Source organism: Eptatretus burgeri, chromosome 7, assembly GCF_056783735.1.
Source record: "Eptatretus burgeri isolate ZD-2024b chromosome 7, Ebu_testis_v1, whole genome shotgun sequence".
Taxonomy (NCBI): Eukaryota; Metazoa; Chordata; class Myxini; order Myxiniformes; family Myxinidae; genus Eptatretus; species Eptatretus burgeri.
Window position 1 is genome coordinate 56050094 of NC_140967.1, and position 20839 is coordinate 56070932.

General features: G+C 47.6%; 1 protein-coding gene across 4 annotated transcripts in view; it reads left to right on the top strand.

Moving 5' to 3' along the window:
- LOC147023302 (TSC22 domain family protein 4-like) overlaps positions 1 to 20839 on the top strand; it is a 101476-nt gene that overhangs the window by 44765 nt on the left and 35872 nt on the right. Inside the window, exon 3 of one of the 4 annotated variants that reach the window (XM_085888548.1) lies at positions 20654 to 20831. The exons of the other annotated variants lie outside the window; for them this stretch is intronic. Within the exon in view, the coding sequence (XP_085744674.1) occupies positions 20654 to 20816 (163 nt within the window). The 3' untranslated portion in view covers positions 20817 to 20831. Of the gene's footprint in view, positions 1 to 20653; positions 20832 to 20839 lie in introns of those variants that run through there. 4 annotated transcript variants of the gene reach the window in all.

Consider the following 20839-nt stretch of genomic DNA (forward strand, 5'->3'; position numbering starts at 1 on the left):
CGTAGTCGGGGCACAGCCACGTGGACGTCTGCGGCTCGTCCGCCAACGCGCCACGAGGACGCGGGTAGGACCCACCCGGACTCGCAGACCTGGCCGCTCCTTCAGGTCCCGTGCACATATTGGCCTACAGGCCCATCTGCCCCTTGTCTATGAGGATGGCTTCTTTCCTTTGCTTTTGAGTAAATGTGTGTCGGCGCCGTGTCTTGTAAAGTAGAACTGTAGAAGTGTTGCCGTGTGTACGCGTATTCGGTTGTAACTCTGCGTCGTTGTTTCTTTTGTTTTCCTGATATAGGTGCATTCTGACTGATTGGCTGTATATGTGTGCTTTCCGTGTGTCGCGTAATAAATGTGCATTGTGTGAACTGTTTTCCCGTTTCGCTTCATCTTTTCTTTATTTACTCTCCATCCTGCTTCACGTAAATGGGTTCGTCGTGGGCTTAAAACGCCCCATAATTAATCGGAACCGTCGAGGCCGACGATAACACCGCTCGGTTATCCCGATAGCACGGAACGGACCGCTTAAGCGGTTCGTGTCCGGAGTCGGCCTGCGGCGAGGTACGATCGCCCGGTCGACCATCCACGCAGGTACTTAGGTAGATCGAATTTGGCGAGCAACCCTATCCTGCGCGGGTGGGCAATTGGCACGGTCGTGGTGGGGTTAAACCCCCACCCGTGACTGGCTCCCAGCGTTGTTCCGAGAGGGTCACGACGGAATTGTCTGTCCCGGTGGGTGAGGCGGCCGCCATTCGAGTCGAGCGGCCGATCGCACGCCGGCGGGCGCGAATTCGCAACACTGGTGTCAGAGAGCGGGAAACAAACTCTCCCGTCTCCAGCTAAATTCATGGGGAATCGGTCCAGGGGTGAGAGGAGCGACCCCCGATTCCCTCCAAATTACGAGCAGGCCAAATTAACCCGTTATGAGAAATAAAGATGGAGTCTCAAGGCGAGCGTGTGCCGGGGGTATTAGAAATGTACATGTGTAGTAATGTAGGATCCATGGCCCAGGATGGAAGCCCCGAGCAGGAAATGCTTAATGAGCAGGAACAATTTCCCCCCCAATCGAACCCAGAGCCCGAGATGGGCGCGGCAGCAGCCGCGGTGTATGACACCTCCCCTCCCCTCCTCCGAAACCCTCCCCCGATCCCTGCCAAAACGGCTCACCCAAGCACACCCGACATGGCCCAGCTATTCGCCATGCTGGCAAAGATGAATACAGATGTGCAACAAATGAATGCGAATATAAACAGCAAAATAGATGGAATGAACAAGCAGATAGATACAAGCGCGAATGAAATAAAAACAAATGTGTGCAGGATGAATAATCAAATGAATGCGAATTTATAACAGGTGAAGAACGGAATGAAGGAAGAAATGAGAGAAATGCGGGGTGAGGTGCAGCAAATGAGCCGAAGCCTGCAGGCGGGCATGAAGGCAATAACAGTGGAGCTCAAAATGTGACGCCACGTGTGGGAGCGAACGAGCTGGGAGGGAGTGCAACGGTTGTCGGGCCCGCAATGGAGGCGGGTGAGGAGAAATTAATTCGGGGGACGTATTGGGCGAGACGCGTGACGTTGACTGAGAGGGAAAAACTAATTAGGGTGACGGAGACGTGTGCGAGGGAGATAAGAGACGAGGTGGAAGGAATTGGGAGGGAGAGAAAAGAACAATTAAGATGGAAAGCAAGGATGAGGTACGCGGAGATCGTAAAAGAGCAAGGAGTGAAACAGAGGGAAGGACGGGAGCGACTTAAGGAGAAATCAAGGTTGACCTACGTAAAGATATGGGAAAGACGCCAGACAGAAGCAGTGACTAATAGACACGAGGGGACAACAGAAACTAATACATGTACAGAGAGATGGGAATGATAGAGGGAAGACTACACGATGAAGACGGGGTTAGTGACGAACACACACACACACACACACACACACACACACACACACACACACACACACACACACACACACACACACACACACACACACACACACACACACACACACACACACACAGTTAATGGAGGACGATGAGGAGGAGCTCGCAGAACGTGTTGGGACCCGGGGGCGAGCAGTTGGATAGCCTCCTTCGGTAACGGAGGGAGCCGCTATGCTCCCTTGAAGCGAGTCATGACCAAGTGGGTTCGGTCGTGCCTTGCGAGTTCGAGGGGACGGGTGCTGCAGACGGGTGCACGTGCAGCTTGGGGGGTATAGAGGCCCCGGAAACCCTTGGGGTGGCACAAATCCCCAGTGTGGTTGTCCCTGTGTGTGTGGTGCAAGGTGTGAGTGCGCCCCGTGTGTGGAAGCGACCCCGTGTGTGAGTGGTGTGGTGGCGAGTGTGCCAGAGTGCGTGCTTCCCAGCACGCCATGGGTGAGTGCCCCCGCGTGTGTGAGTGAGGCACGGTGCGTGAGTGAACGACCGAGTGCGAGGGAGACCGTGTGTGTGAGAGAACGGTATGTGAGTGAGATGTCGGTCGACATGTGTGAACATGCAGCCGCGTCTCCCGGGGTGAGTTTAATGGAGTGGAGAGTGAGCGTCGTGACACGCAGGTGTGCGTGGTTTGAATGGCTACGACAACGACAATTGAGAGACAAAGGCCGGGTAGCGGCCGTCGAGGTTTTGAGCACCGCGCCGGGTTCACCCAGCAGCGAGCGCGAGGTTCGGGCCGTGCAACGCACGAGGCCGCCACGTGCTCGCTTGCGGGAGTGAAGCCCGGTCCGGAAACGCCAGTGGTGGATGTTGCCGATCCCGCGGACGGACAAAGTTTCGGCAGGTAAACGGATTCGGACCGGACGGGTTCTCCACGCGGGCATGTGTTAAGCTCCAACGGGCAAAGCACATGTGTTCGCGTGGGGAACCCCTCGAGACGTGAGGCTTGTGTTTTTTTTTTTTAAGCGCCGGGTGGCGTCATGGCTGCGTCTATCGTTGGAATCCGACAGGAGGGTGAATCCCTGCCGGATGGTACCGTCCAAGAGGGACGAGGGACGCGAACAGCTGCCATGACGTCACGCCAAAGGTGCGCGGCTGTGAATTGCCGCGCTGGTGCTGAGCGGAAAAAAAAAAAAGGGCAAGCCTCGGTTTCGGGTGAACAGGATTCCCGGGCAAGGGGTGGAAGACCCCCTTGACAGGGCACAGGATGGAACTATTTAGGGGAAGGGTTAGTGATAGCTATACCGGCTCCATGGGGCAGGGGTAAGTCCTCATGGGGCCCGTGGAATGGATTAGGTAGAGGGGTGTTAGTTGAGATTTAGGTTGGGAAATGATTTTTAATGGATGTTTTGAGGATCTGGAGACAGAGACAGACTGTGCATGTGTAGCGGGGACAGCTTAGCTACGTAGTGTTAAATGGAACGTGATATAGTTTAAGGGACGACGTGGGAGCACGAGTTAGGTAGGGGATTTAGTGAGCAGGATGGCAGAGTTCAGCGGTGTGTGTGTGTTGAGGAGTTGGTGAGTTGAGAAGTATGGAATGGAAAATGTACTTGGTGAGTGAGTGAGGCCAGCAGGTCTGTGTGAGTGGAGCGAATGTGGAATGCATGGTGCGATGAGTGATTGGGGGGAGGAGTGACTCCCGCCCAAGGGACCCCGGGTCAGTGTAGAGTGAGTTAGGGGTTAGTTAAATTGACAAAATGGAGGTTGTTTTGTTGTTGGTGGGAGTGTAGGCTCGAACCTGTTTTGGAGGGGTGCAGGAGCCTTGTTGACGGGCTGGGAGCATGGCTGTGAAAGGTGATTATCGCTGAGTGGGTACCCCGGGCACCGGGCTAGTCGGCCGTGGTAGGCCAAGGGCCCATGGGGGGCTGGGATAGCGTAGTGGGCACAGGTGCGCCCGCATGATGCAGGGTCGCCGTTAGCCACGTGGGCAGTGTTGTGTGCACGGGTGACCCTCGTAAAGGGGCCCGGGAAGCCAGCCTGTCATATGAGCGTTTCAGGGGAGTCGCCATGGAGGGCACTCCCCGGTGTTTAGGGAGCTGGTAGGCTCGGAAGCGGTGTAGTGCCCGGGGGTGCCATAGCTGGAGAATCGGCAGAGGGTAGTGCCTGCCAAGGGGAGCCATGCGTCCCAGCCATGAGACCGTGTGAGGGCACGGGAAGAAAATTTGGGGGGCGAGGTCTGAAATTGTGAGGACACCAACACAGGCGACTGGAATCTGGGTTGTTGGAACCAATAGTTTAAGCGCGAGGCACTTGTTGAAAGCCCTGGGGTAGTTTGAGAGATAATGGTTAGGGTAGATTAGGAGATTTACCCCTCCGCACCATCCATCCCTTCGCTCTCGTTGTCGGCCGCTGGACCCACTTTGGGTTAGATCGCTGAAGTCTGGGGAGGCCATCCTCAGGCTTCGTTGGGCCTCGACGCAGGACGCCAGCTCTCGCTCATTCCCCTCCGGGAAGGGAACGTAGGGGTTGGGAATAGGCTAGGAAAGGATAGGTTAGCCGAACAAGGACAGTAAAGGGGGTTTGGGGACGATTTATAGGGGGGAAGGGATGAAAATATAAACAAACAACAAAAATAATAAGTTGGGGCTAAATTGGGTTTTACAAATTAAGGGAGTGGGTATGGACAGTGACAGGCAAAGGCGATAGGTGGGAGGGAGACAGGTAGGTAGGTCCGAGCCTGCCTTCTGAGTGGCCAGCACCACCGCACTCCCTCCACCAACCGCCACTGAAAGGTACAGGCTGGCCAGCTTCATCTGCTGGCTGTGTTGCTTCAAGGCCTGTGCCGGCCAACTTCATCGGCAGCTGTTGCTTTGTTGCAAGGCCTGTGCCGGCCGGATCGTCTGCCGGCTGTGTTTGCTTGCAGCGGCCTGGTTCTGCAGGCTGTGTTTGCCTGCTGCCTTTGCCATGCCATGCCCACTGCCCATGTTCACCAGCCCCCGTTCTATTTTGCTTTGCCCCCCTTGTTCATTGCCATGTGCGCCAGGATCATCAAGCAACAGTTTGCAAGCTGCAGGGACTGCCCTGTCGTCAGTCGCATCACCGGACCGCATTGGCGGCCCATACAATGTTGTTTGCTACGTCAGATCGTCGCGCGTGCTGCGAGAACTGTCCTGTTGGCAGCTACAACACGGGCCTGCAGTGGCGGCCCGTGCACCGTTCTTTGTTTCCATCCATCCGTTGCGTTCATTGCGTGTGCCACTTGAGCTGGCACGGAGACTGCGTTTGTGCAGCCCATGCACCGTTGTGGTTCACTGCGTTCATTTAAAAGGGGGAGGCCGAGGACTGTGTGTGAGCAGCCGGCTACGTTCCCTGCCACCTGCATTGCTTGAGCCACAGACTGCATGCGAGCAGCCTGGCTCCCTGCCAACTGCTTTCTTTTTGCAGAGTCCATTGATCATGGGCCATGGTTTAGTGTAAAATTTGTAAGTTAAGGTTAAGATGTACTGTACATATGAGTGCGCCCCCGGCATGTCTGTCTAGCGCCGGCAATTTTATTTAAGTCGGCTGAGTGAGTGGGTTTGTTTAGTTAGTTACTCAGCCCTCAGGTTATTTATTTTGGGGACACGAATACAATGAATGTCGCACTCAGGGATCCGAAGGTAAAATATACTCGGGGAGAACTCCCCATGATGGCACACGAGAATTTGACGACTCGGGACGAGTCTGTAAAAAGGGGAGGGGTAGTGTTACGGCTGTGGAAATTCTCAAACCACCATTCAGGGCCCGTAGGTGAGATAACTCTAAGTACATGTGTAGTTCACCCCAAACCCGTTGTTTAGAGGGAATTTATGTGATTCATTCGGGCTGCGACGCTTTGAGTTAGGCGTTTTTCTGTTCTATGTTTATTTTGAATCAACTGCCATAACCATCAAACCACCACCAAAAACCCTCCACCACCCTCACCTCTCTCCTTCTACGGCCATTCCCGCACCTCCTGTGAACACTGAGCGTCGGGCTGTCTTGGGCTCGTTCAAGCGAAACGCACCGAGCCGCGAGTGCAAATAGCGGCCTTTCCGAGGGGAAATTCAGATCAAGAATGCTACATGCCCACTTCTGATCCGTCCAATCAGCAAGCGTGGAGCGGCTTGGCCCTGCCTCCAGGCACGTCCATGTGAAATCGAAATATGCAAATTCTAGGATCAGGGGAGGTTCACGCCCACTTTTCCTCCGTCCAATGGGCGAGCGTGGCTCCGCCCCCGAGCACATCCTGATCCGGAAATTTGCATATGGGTTCTCCTGCCGGCCTATAAAATGCCGAGCGCAAGGCGAATCGTGGCAGAGTCAGTTTTGGTGGCAGAGAGTTTGGGGCGGAGAGTTTTGGCAGAGTCAGTTTGGAAGAGTATAGTGTGGCAGCAGCAGAGTCGGGTGGCGAAGGCACCGAGTTGGGGTCTGCAGTCGGCTGAGGAGAGTTGGGGTAAGAGGCCAAGGAGCTCGGGTCGGCGGCGGGAGATCGCTCGTCGCGGGACCCAAGCCAGCCAGCCATTCTCCCTCCCCCAGAGCATCAACAATTCCCCCTTTTCCCCCGCGCTGAGATAGTGCACCAAGGGGGCCCCGTTCCCACCCCACTCCAAATGTCGTGCCAACGAAACCCGCGAAGGAGCACGGAGTCGGGGCACAGCCACGCGGACATCTGCGGCTCGTCCACCAACACGCCACGAGGACAAGGGTCGGACCCACCCGGTCTTGCGGACCTGGCCGCTCCTTCAGGCCCCGCGCACATATTGGCCTACAGGCCCATCTGCCCCCTTGTCTATGAGGGTGGCTTCTTTCCTTTGCTTTTCAGTAAATGTGTGTCGGCGCTGTCTTGTAAAGTAGAACTGTATAAGTGTTGCCGTGTGTACGCGTATTCGGTTGTAACTCTGCGTCGTTGTTTCTTTTGTTTTCCTGATATAGGTGCATTCTGACTGTTTGGCTGTATATGTGTGCTTTCCGTGTGTCGTGTAATAAATGTGCATTGTGTGAACTGTTTTCCCGTTTCGCTTCGTCTTTTCTTTATTGACTCTCCATCCTGCTTCATGTAAAAGGGTTCGTCGTGGGCTTAAAACGCCCGATAATTAATCGGAACCATCGAGGCCGACGATAACACCGCTCGGTTATCCCGATAGCACGGAACGGATCGCTTAAGCGGTTCGTGTCCGGAGTCGGCCTGCGGCGAGGTACGATCGCCCGGTCGACCATCCACTCAGGTACTTAGGTAGATCGAATTTGGCGAGCAACCCTATCCTGCGTGGGTGGGCAATTGGCACGGTCGTGGTGGGGTTAAACCCCCACCCGTGACTGGCTCCCAGCGTTGTTCCGAGAGGGTCACGACGGAATTGTCCGTCCCGGTGGGCGAGGCGGCCGCCATTCGAGTCGAGCGGCCGATCGCATGCCGGCGGGCGCGAATTCGCAACAATATATATATATATATGTATGTATATATATATATATATATATATATATATATGTATGTATGTATATGTATGTATGTATGTATATATATATATATATATGTATATATATATGTATGTATGTATGTATATATATGTATGTATGTATATATATGTATGTATATATGTATTTTTCTCCTGGATCGGGGCCTTTCTTTTGCCTTTTCCATAGCTTTCGTTGCTTTTTGTTCCTCTCGCAGGGTTATTCGTTGGGGGGATGGGTGAGGCCGTCATCCGTTCTCCCTCGATGAATGCCAGGCTTCTGGCAACCGTGTGCTGAGGTGGAACTGCGGTGGTGGTTGTGGTTGAGGCGGTTATGATGATGTGGTTGTGGTTAAGGTGGTTGTGAAGACTGTTGTGGAGAAGGTGGCTGTGGTTATTGAGATGCCGTTGGTGGTGGAGGTGGTTGTTGTGAAGCGGTTGGTCCAAAATAAATAAAGAAAGCAATAGAAAAACACTACCTCAAAGATCACAGCCCTGTTACACGAAATAATTCCCGCTAGACGATGGTGGGAAAATCTATCTGAACACGTACTTATCGACATAACTTATCTAAGGACCTATATGGTGTCCTGTGAATTTCCACAACCGTAACAATATATTGATGCCGGCCGGGATCGGGTGAGAAGACCACCAGAGGGGGAAAGCTATCTCAGGTTCCCAGCAGACTCCCCGGAATTGCAGGCTGTCGCACACGGATAATTCCGCACACGACCAATGGGTTGAAAGAGGCAACGAGGTGGTGAAGAAGGTGGGTCAGCAGGCGAATTGGTAAAGAAGGGCGGAGCCAGCAAGCAAATGCGTAGGTTGTCAATCCCAGATACCAAGACGAGCCGAGCCGACAGGTATGGTGCGCAGAAATGACGACACAAACTGGCACTCAAACTAGCAGACAGGAGCGGTGAGCAGGAATGATGGGCAGGAACGACGGATAGGAACGACACACCAGCGGCTCCGCGACCCATCCTTTTATAGACCCTGTGGTGTGAGGCGGGGGCGATTACCCGAAGCGATGTGTCGTCACCCGAATAGGGTGATCTGGTTGGGCCCCATACACTGCGCGGCCCGGCCGTGATGGCCAGAGGCGGTTCCTCGACACTTCCGGCAAGATGGCTCCATGCTGCGGAATCGTCTTGCACCGAATCCCGTGATATGAATCGCCTTGCACCGAACCCCGTGATATGAATGGCCTTGCACCGAACCCCGTGATATGAATCGCCTTTCACCGAACCCCGTGATATGAATCGCCTTGTACCGAACCCCGTGATATGAATCGCCTTGTACCGAACCCCGTGATATGAATCGCCTTACACCGAACCCCGTGATATGAATCGCCTTGTACCGAACCCCGTGATATGAATCGCCTTACACCGAACCCCGTGATATGAATCGCCTTGCACCGAACCCCGTGATATGAATCGCCTTGCACCGAACTCCGTGATATGAATCGCCTTGCACCGAACTCCGTGATGTGAATCGCCTTGCACCGAACTCCGTGATATGAATCGCCTTGCACCGAACTCCGTGATATGAATCTCCTTGCACCGAACTCCGTGATATGAATCTCCTTGCACCGAACTCCGTGATATGAATCGCCTTGCACCGAATCCCATGCCGTGACCCTGCAACCCGCAGTTGGCGCTGGTCAATGTGCCTGTTCCGTGGTGCACCACGCGGCCCGAGTGATCCGGCCGCACAGCATGCCTCTGCCTGGTAGCAGCTGCATCGAGGCAGAGGTGCGGGAGGATGTCTGCCTTCCGTAGGAGACATTTGTGGCCGTCGTGGTGAGCGAAGACCGATTGTAAGACGTTATTGTAACCCCTTGCTCAGACCCGACAAAATATGTGTTTTATTTGTGCCCCGTTCTGTGCGATTATAAAGTATCACGGGCTGCGCATGTGTCCGCCATTGTACACATGGTCAGCGTGCGGGTCCGCCCACCATCGAGCATGCCCTGTACAGTGCGTGCGGGTCCGCCATTGTACACGTGGTCAGCACGCGGGTCCGCCCGTCATCGAGCATGCCCCGTACAGTGCATACTGTATGTTGTTAGCATTTGGTGTGTTGGTTATGCCTCTGATCGCCTGAACAGTGGGCGGGGAGTCGTTGCTGTGGGGCACGCACTCCGTGCAATGCTGGCGTTTATTGATTGGCTTCCACTGCTGCCATTGGTCTTCTGTGAGGACGCATTCTTACGCGAAGGGCACGGCTGTGGTTTTTACAGATGGATCCCTAGCGTAGCACCTGTTGGCTCACGCGAGGACCTCTTGCTTGGATTTACCACAGGAATAGAGAAAAAGGCAGAGTAGGAATGAAGTTCAGAGGTTTAATCAGACCTAGCTCTGAGATTTACACAACCCACTGCTGGTTAGACCCACTAGACAAGAAAGAAGGGACTATCTGAAAGTACATTAATGAAATAACTGACTGGGGACCACTGTATGTTGGCTGCTATTGGTGTTGGAGGGATGCGTTTTCCAAAACCAACAATATCAACACATATATATATATATATATATATATATATATATATATATATATATATATATATATATATATATATATATATATATATATATATATATATATATATATATATATATATATATATATACATATATATATATATATATATATATATATATATATATATATATACATATATATATATATATATATATATATATATATATATATACATATATATATACATATATATATATATACATACATATATATATACATACATACATACATACATACATACATACATACATATATATATACATATATATATACATATATATATATATACATACATATATATATACATATATATATATATATATATATATATATATATATATATATATATATATATATATATATATATATATATATATATATATATATATACATATACATATATATATACATATATATATATATATATATATATATATATATATATACATACATATATATATACATACATATATATATATATATATATATATATATATATATATATATATATATATACATATATATATACATACATATATATATATATATACATATATATATACATACATATATATATACATATATATATATATATATATATATATATATATATATATATATATACATACATATATATATATATATATATATATATATATATATATATATATATATATATATATATATATATATATATATATATATACATATATATATATATATACATATATATATATATACATATATATATATATATATATATATATATATATATATATATATATATATATATATATATATATATATATATATATATATATATATATACATACATATACGTATATATATATATACATATATATATATATATATATATATATATATATATATATATATATGTATATATATATACATACATATACGTATATATATATATATATATGGCGCCGCGAGGAGTGACGTAAGGGCCACATCGGCCATTTTGGAGTTGATGCCATATAGCACTATTTTAACCCTTCCCCTATCATCCGAGCGTATCATCATATTGTTGCGGTATTCGCGCCCGCCGGCGTGCTGACGGCCACGTAACTCGAATCGCGGCACGTCGCCCACCGGACGGACAATCCAGTCGTGACCCTCTCGGACTAACGCCGGGAACCAGTCACGGGTGGACCTTTCGGTCTCACCGCGATCGAGCCAATCAGCCCCCGCGTGGGATAGGGTTACTCGCCAAATTCGACCTACCTAAGTACCCACGCGGAGGGTAGACCGGGCGATCGCACCTCGCCGCAGGTCGACTTCGGACACGGGCCACTTAAGCGACCCGTTCCGTACTATCAGAATAACCGAGCGGTGTTATCGTCGACCTCGACGGTTCGATTAATTATCGGGCGTATTCAGCCCACTACCAACCCTTTACGTGAAGCAAGATGAGGATTCAATGGGAGAAAAAGACGAAGCGAAGCGGGAGAACAGTTCAATAATAAAGCACATTTATTCGCGGCACACGGGAAGCACACATATTCAATTCCACCAAAAGCACACAGAAAAAACACAATTCCATTTACACAAAAAGCAAATATAAAAGTGAAAACACAGTGCAGAGCTAATACCGACTACCGAGCACACGGCAACACTTGTACAATTCTACTTCACAGACGGCGCCGACAACACATACCCAAAACCAAGGAAAAGAATACCCTCAAGGATGAGGCGGGCCTGAGGCCGAGACCGGGTCGCGCCTACCCGTCTGGTGATGAGACGCGGAGCGGCGATGGCGCCTCACTCCGCGGGCCTCGCGGACAGTGTCTGGCAGGGGATGGGAAAGGGGCCCCCTTGGTCGCACTATCTCAGCGCGGGGGGGAAACAGGAGGGGGTTGCTGATGCTCGGGGTATAGAGGATCTTTATTATCCCTGGTGTGCGTCTCCCCCTCGGCCAGGTCGCGCTGCCGGCCTCCCTCTGGCGTGCAGCTCCCGGCACCGACGCGAGCACCCCCTCGTCTGCCTTCGCCGCTGCCGCCTCTCCGCCTCTGGACTCTCCACCCTGGACTCTTCTTTGGGCTCTCCTCGTTCGACTCTCTTCAGCTTCTCCAGCTACTGCAGGCTTCGGGCTCCAGACTTCCACACTGCTCTGACTGACGAACACGGTCCTTTTATCCCCCCGTAGCTTCGCCTTTGACCCCCTCCCTTTGACCTTTCACCTCGCTCCCCATTGGCCCGAGAAAAAGTGGGCGTGAAGGCTTCTTGATCCACAAATTTGCATATATCGATCGTTCTGGAGGCGGGGCCAAATCGCCCCTCGCTCACCGATTGGACGGCAAAAAGTGGGCGTGTGTCGTTTTTGATCCGTTTTTGAAGCACAAAATCCGTGATTTTGTACACGCTGTTCAACGTGCGCCCTGCACGAGTCCAACACCGGTACCCACAGCGGGGCAAGAACGGTGGCGATGCTACGGTTGCGAGCTGTGACGGGAAGGTCGTGGCGGTTGTGGTGAAGCGGCGTTGTGGTTGGTGGTTGATGTTGTGACGACTGTTGAGACGTGGTTGGCGGTGGTAATCATGGCGGTTGGTCCAAAATAAAGATAGTAAAAGAAAAACGGCTATCCTGAAGAGTCGCAGCACGTATAAATGACATGTATTCCCACTAGACAACGGGTTTGGGCCTAACTACACATGCACTTACCGAGATACCTCACCTAAGGGACCTGAATGGTGGTTTGCGAATTTGGTAACCACAACAATATCATTAAAAAATGTCGCTTGCATCACTCCTCACCGGGCCGCAAATACACACACACACACACACACACACACACACACACACACACACACACACACACACACACACACACACACACACACACACACACACACACACACACACCTACCTCCTTACTATAATTAACGGACCGGTGTTTTTGTCACGCTGCTCCTCCTACAGTTCTGGACTTGTTACAGCCAGCCCTTCTGCAGAGTATCAGCATAACCCCAATTTATGTGTAAGGATGTTTTTATCTTTGCCGATGGTCTTGGTGCTGGGGGGTCGGGGACGCAACTTCTCTGTTAATGTGTATTGTGTAGCGCTGCAGTTGGGGGAAGGTATTAAAAGTCTCCACCATTTGCAGTACACTATTCCTGTCCCCACGTTTTCCAGTACAGTGCGGTGTTTTTAATTATAAGTAGTATGTATGTTTTTGCTTCATGCACGTAACCCGGGTTAACTGTCAGTTGCCTGTAAACTGCCAAAATAAAGGTATGCATCAAAAGAAGGTGTTGCATATTTTGAACAACATCTCCCGTAGGGCAGGTACTCTGCTGGTATATACAAAGCTCAGTTGATGTCTGTGTCACAAGATGTCTATTAATTACGTAATATTTGAACGTCAGTTGCATGCTGACTGCATGTACGTCTATTAATTACATACCATATCGAATGTGGCTTCTCGACTGCTGAGACCCTTTCGACCTTTCAAGACCATGAAGATCCTTTAAAACCCTTTAATTCCCCTCAGGCCCCTAAGCCTCTTAATACCTTTCAGAGCCATAAGACCAGACTCCTTTTACCTACAATACCTTTTTGACACTTTAGACACCTTTAGATCCCTTCACCCTTCAGACTCTTTAGACCTTTTGTACCCTTCAGTCCCTTTGGACAACTTGGACCTTCACACCATTTTAGACTCCTTTCACCCTTCAGACGGATTTTCGACAGCTTTAACCCTTGACTATTTTGAGGTTTAAACCACTTACCCTTTTTTACACCCTTTTTACATGCTTGATTTGACCCTTTTGACCCCTTTCATACTATTATTGGAACGTATCCTTTAGAGTTGGACCTTTTGACCATCTAGAACATTTTAGGTGTAACTTGTTTTGGGTGCTGGAAATTGCACTTCCTCTGAGAAACCTACAATGGGATATTGAATGTCTACCAATAACTAGTGCTTACAGGTCCTCTGGCTTAATATCCATCTCGTGGATGGTGTACACATTGATTCTTCACTTTGGATGTGAATGAAGCATAAGACTTGTTGTTTTAGCCTCAACATCGCATTGTTGCAAAACCGATGGGCCTATGGTGTTTGCAGAGAAGTTGGAGTGACAACATCAGTCAGTCACTCCCAGAGATTTATTATTCTGTTTGTTTTGTGGAAGTTGAAGGATCTTTATCCCCAGCTTTCAGAAAAAGCCTTGCAGGTCAGTGTCCACATGTCTTCTTCATGAAAATATGAACAAAGTTCTGAAGCAGCGCAGCTTTGCACCATGATTGTACTTATGTCCACCCATCCTCGAGAGGAGATTGAGAATTGAGGTTTGTTCATCTTCTTTCAGAGCACCAGCATAGTGGGTTCTCCACAGCCCATCTTTGTATTGTTACGGTTGTGGAAATTCGCAGAACACCATTCAGGTTTCCCAGAGATCAGTTATGTAGATAAGTGTGTATTCAGATTAGATTTCCCCACCGATGTCTAAAGGGATATTATTCGTGTAACCGGGTTGTGATCTTTGAGTCGGCTATTATTCTTTTGCTATCTTTATTTTGGAACAACCACTACTTCAACAACCACAACCACTACTTCAACAACCACAACCGCATCTCAACAATCACGCCATCCCCACCACAGAGCAACCACAAATGCCACCATCTTTTCACCAGCCACGGCGAATCCCACGGACGAGCGGCATCTCCGCCGACAGACGCGGGAGCTGATGATTTCCACAACGTCCGCTTTCCACGGCTGATGATTTCTACAACGACCGCTTTCCACGGCTGATGATTTCTACCACGTCCGCTCTCTCCACGTTTTTCAACGAGATCGGATCAAAATGCCAAAAGGGGCGGAGCCAGCGGGGGGTGAAATGTCGAAGGTGGGGGATCAAACTCACCTCCCACGGACTCCATAAAAAGGCGTGCTGGAACGCACAGCGAGTCAGTTCTGGCCTGGAGAGTTGAGTTGAGTTCTTGCCTGGAGAGTTTGCCAGGAGTTGTGCCTGGAGTTTTGCCTGGAGTCGGTCTGGGTTCGCCAAGCAGTGAGTCGAGTTGAGTCGGTCTGGGTGCAGTCGGGAGAACACCACCAGGTTCGAGTCCAGTGGATGGCAGTCGGAGCGCAGCAAAGCCGGCAGTACGGTGCCGAACCGTGGGTCAGTGGAGAAAGCCGGAGAGAGGTCGCGAGCCAGCGAGTCACCATGAGGGTGGCAGGTAACCAGCACGGTCTCGTGGAGCTCTTGCTGTCTTCACAGTTCCATGAACATAAAGGCCTATGGGTCCAGTCTGCCCCTTTCCTTTCCTGGGGTTTTTCTTTGGACTAGTACGTGCCCGTAAAAAAAATAATAATAATAATAATAATAATAATAATAATAAAAAAATGAATAAATATTCAAACCGCGAGCAACAAACAACAACCACACAGGCCGTTTCTTCGCTCTCGTGTGCCCGGACGTGCGTGACCCGGAAGTTCGCATATTATTCGCAGTTACGATTATTCGCAATTTAGTTTTAATACCCAATTATTCAATTAGCGCCAAAGTATTTTACCTTTTCGCAATGTCGTGGCAAGGAAAAATAAAAAGAGAAGAGAAGAGAGAGGAAAAAAAATTTACTTCCTGGTTCGGAGAATACCAGCACTCTGATGTTACCGAAATTTATGCACCGTCTAATATGAAAACGATCATAACTTGGGGCATTGTGTTTATCTATAAATGCGCATAAGAAATCGAGAAATTATGAGAATACACGAAGTCATCACTCTCCGGAAGTTCGTACGTTGTAACCTGTAATGGCGAACGCGGCAGAGCTTCCCTTCCCCATCGGCCATGCCCATGCAACAACGTGTCTTGTCATTGGTTTGGCAAATAAATGGCCATAACTTGGAAAGCACTTGTCCGATTAATATCAAACCTTGAAAAGGCACATCCTCAGGTCCCCAGCAATATACCTGGCAAGTTTCAATTAGATTGGACCAGCGGTTGTCGAGAAACAGCGGACACACACACACACACACACACACACACACACACACACACACACACACACACATTGCTGGAATTATAGATGGATGAAAGTTGTGGCGCCGTGTCCTTAAGTAGAATTGTTATAAGTGTACGCAATACATAGACAATGGGCTGTAGGCTTTGTTACTCGTGTCCTGTCCCTTACCCCCATTGCATTAATTGCCTTGATTGCATACGTGTCTGTGTGTGAAATAAATGTCCTTGTTTAAATGTTCACCTGTTCGTTGCGTCCTTTTCTATCATTGACTGCCATTATTACGAACGGAATATTGGCTGGCTTTTAATTGCCGATAAAGTAATCGGATCCGGCTGGGCTTGGCGATATACAACCGCTCGGCAAATCGCAAACGGTGCGAGCTGTGTACAGCGGCTCGTATCCGTACGGGTCCCATCGAGGTGTAAATCCCCACCATTTCTGTCTACGCGCATACTGAGGTAAATCGACAATTCGGCGATTGGACCCTGTCACGCGTGGACAGAATAGTTGGCTGATTTACGGTGTGATTAAAAACACACCCGTAGCTGCATTTCGGCGTTGATCCAAAAGCTGCGACTCGGTTTGCCTGTCCGGTGGGCACGTGGCCGCGATTAGTTAAAAGCGGTCGCTCGCATGCCAGAGTGGTGAGAAACCACAACAGTATCTTTAAGAATGGTGCCATTGTTTGTCGGAAACCTCCTCAGCACCAAACAGCTGGATGACAGTTTATTGCTGAGTCGAGATTCGAACATAGCCTAGACAGCTGAAAGGTGAGTATCCACGCCTCTAAATTATACTTTTGGCCCATCATTGGTGATGTGGGAAATTAATATGGCTTTCCTTGTTTTGTTGAATAGCTCATTCATGGTAATGTAATAACTTGAAATCTTGGGATTCAAGCTCGATCCTAGCTTTCTCAAGATCCTGACTACATCATTGTCAATTTGTCAAATTATCTTCACATTTTAATGCTCTCAACTCATGGTTATTTATCTTGTATTTTTAATGTTCATTCGTTCATTGCTGCCATTGTTGCGTCTCCTCTTTCTCAATATGTGGTGTTTTTCTGTTTGTTTTTTGAATGAAATTTCACCTGCCACAAAGCCAAAGGCCACTCAAGATTGGAGCTACACAAAAGAAAGTAGAGATCTTTTAAAAAGGAAGGAAAAAAAAATCTATTCACTGGTACAGATCCTCTTGAACTGAGGTGGGTTCGGATTGAGGTGGAAATGGGATACAGGTAAAGAGTCCCAAAGTGAGGAAATGTGTGAAAAACGAAGAGTTCCTCATTGTCAGTCATCAGGACAGATACTCGTTTTGTGGAGGGGAAGAAACTGTATGACTGTATGGATGGGAAGAAACTGCCAAACATTTAGGGCAAATAAAGGTACGCTCAGGTGGAACAACTTGTCAGATCCTCAGAGCACATTCCATGAAAATATCTCTAGAAAAGGCTCAAATAAAGGCCCTGTCACACCTTGACGATTTAGCCAGCATATGCCGACGTATGAAAAATTTGTCCAAAACGCTGGCACACGTCGAATACGTGATGGGTAAGTTTTGTATACGTTAAGAGCACGCTGGCATACGTCGTAGTACGCTGGCATATGTCATTGTACGCCGAGCTCGTCGACAAATTTTAACATGCTTGAAATTTTTCGACGTATGCCAGCATATGACTCACACATTCCGCATACACTGGCCATAAGTTGTAGGCACGTTACGCGATCGTTGACACACATCGACACACGTTACTTGTAAGTTTCTCATAAGTCGAAACGCGTCGAGGTAATGTTTCGCATACCCGAAACTTATTTCTAACCTATGAGTAACGTGTTGTAGGCACGCTATGCGATCGTTGACACACGTCGACACGCGTTACTTGTAAGTGACTCATAAGTCAAAACACGTCGAGGTAATGTTTAGTGTCAGTGTTCCAGACTCCCTGGTTTTTTTGGGGCGGTTTTTTTTTTCTTCGGTATGACGGTGATGTTGACACTTCGATTTCTAGTGCGGTTATAATATAATATAATTAATAGGCTGCCGCTCAACGATTTAATAGCTGGGTTAGGGTGAGGGGCTTTAGCGATTTAGCGATTTGAATTGTGTACCATGAATCGGGCAGTCTATCCCTTTTATTCCATTCTTGCCTTTAAATGTTTCCCTTTGGTTTCACTGCTCTTCAAAGTGCCAACAAATAACTAAGCAAATCAAAATGTTACAAGGAGACATGGTTCCTTGATATGTATTATACATTGTTGAATCATCTGTGCTCATGATTAACTGTGAACGAATTCAATCGGGCAGGTCATTGATATCGGGTCCAACACAGAGTCCTGAGGAACACCAGCATGAATGTTGTGGGCAGGGGATGACTGTCCCTCGTGTACCATGGAGATTTCAAGGAAGTCATAAATTGTCACAAGCAATTTTCCAGAAATACATTTTGTGATTAATTATAACGGTTTTGAATATAATTTTGAAAGACGTTTATCTTGTCATGATTATTTCATTTTCAATTTCCCATTTCGAAGGAGCAAAGTAATGTTCACATGCAAATCAAAGTTCTTTTCAAACCCAATTAATTACCTACCGTACACACAATTTCCTTGACGTCGGCGACTCGGCTCAAAGTAAGTTTTTGATTATTTTCAACCCACATAGTGCTTTGCGTTGAAATTGGAAGAGGAATATTTACATCAGGAATTTGAGCAAAGAATGCCTTTTATAGTTGTTAGAGAACTGTGTCTGTGACGTATCCCCTCTTAAGTGTTTTATTTTATTGATATGTTTCTCTTTTTTGCTTTGAACTTGTGAAAGTGCAGGAAAATGGATTAAAATTCTATTCCGATTACACCTTCTTTAGAAGACATGGAGAATGTGATGCACGACTGACCGTGGCAGTTGTTGAGCCATCTGGAAGTGATGTGGTTGTTGGCTTATGGGCGTTGGCTGAGTGGGAATTGTCTGCATGTGTGGGTTTGGTTGAAGAAGGGAAAATATTATGCCGAAGAGAATAGCTTGGTAGAACAAATGTTTGTGCACCATTTTCCCCATTCCCACTGAAATCCTCTGTTTGTTTTTTGCTTTGTTAAATGCATTTGTGACTTATGTTGTTTTATCTGATAGCAGTAAGACTGCAAATCCCAGGAGAAATTGTGCAAAGTTCTCCATGTTTATTTTTTTTTTCTGTGTCCCCCTCCCTCCCCATTCCCACTTGACTGGTAGAACAGTGAATTTGAGCAGAAGAACATTGATTGGCGTGACTAACCTCTGTGGGAAGTAAGAGGCTGATGTTTCGAGTGTTAATCCTTTCTGAACGCAAGAGGGACTTGTCAAAGGTTTCTTGCTCTGAAGAAAGATTAACACCTGAAACCTGAAACCTGAAACAGAAGCTTAATGCTTCCCATGGCATTTCCCATGCTCTGATCAACGAACATTTTGTTGATATGATTCATCGTTCTACTTTCTGACCAATGCAGACCCACACAAGCCTTCACAAAAACGAGTTTTTCACTGGACTTAAAAAAAAATTCTTCCAGTCTATCCCTTTTATTCCATTCTTGCCTTTAAATGTTTCCCTTTGGTTTCACTGCTCTTCAAAGTGCCAACAAATAACTAAGCAAATCAAAAGGTTACAATTGCTTGATTTGACCTAAAAAAATTTATTCTTGAAACTTTTCTCCCTTTTTTTTTTGTTTTTTAATGGAAATCTCCCCAAACCAGTCATAAAGCCACTCCGGATAAGGGGCTAAAACTCCACAGAGTGGGATACCATAGTTTGGCTGCAGTGCCCTGATTTATGAATCATTTGTAAAAGTTGTGTGAATTTACAAATTTTGTTGAAGACCAATTTTAAGTTGCAGTGAGAGATAAGGAGCACACACCCATTTGGCTTGCTGCGATGGTGGGATCAAGGGCACCTACGAGCATGTTTGTTTGGATTTCACTGTGCTGTTGATAGTGTTGCATTGTTGTGCAAAGAAAGGTTAAAAAGTGGAAGGGTGGGCTCCTTCAACAGGCTGAGCTCCTTTTCCCATCACAACTGTGTCGACATTTCCTCTGACTTTGGCGTGTCTGTTAGTCATGACGATAAGTTTCACTCCAATAATATGCTCTTTGCCTGCAATGCCATCACAGCTTTGAAAAAAAATAGAAAGTTGTGGAGGCTACTACTACAGGTTGAATGCAGATATTCCTGTTAAATCTCTGAATTCAAGCAGAGCTGAGGCTGTTGGTACTTGGATGAGATGCCTCCATGAAGGTCTGATGTAGGCTGAGGCAACATGACTGCTCATTTGGTAGTGTGCTTGTCTCTGAGCTGTCTGCTCGTGATGTATTTCCTGAAATGGAAGCTGACCGTCAGCCTGAGACAGTCTGCAAATGGCAATGGAGAGGCGTCGCATCTTGGAGCATGCCAAATTTTTGATGGATACTAAAAGCTGGCCATCCTATTTGCATTTTGCTTGTGGCCATTAAATGCCACATGGTGTCTCTCAAAAAGGATGCCATTGTGTGCTACTGTAATCCTGGCTAAATCTAACCTGAGAGTTAAAAATGATGTGACGTATACAGGTAGGAGACAATAAAAATGGAAACACCTGGGTAAATGAGGGTCACCAAGTATATTGAAAGCAAGAGCTTCCACACAGGTATGGCCCATGTGTTATATAAGCAAATAACATCCCAGCATGCTGAGAGTCGTGTATAAAAATGCTGCACAAGCCTGGTTGCCTATAATTATGGTTGATGTGACTGTTTGTTGGGGTACGTTTGACAGGAGCTTCAATAACAGACAACTCAAATTGCTGATGTTTCACGAGCAATGGTGCCAAGGTGATGTCTGCATGGAGCTCCAAGGGAAAAAATATAATAGGCAAAGAGCAACACTGGGCAGAAGTGCATACATACTCCAGGATCGTGATATCCGTGCATTAATTTGAAGTACAAGGCAAAGCAGGTGAGC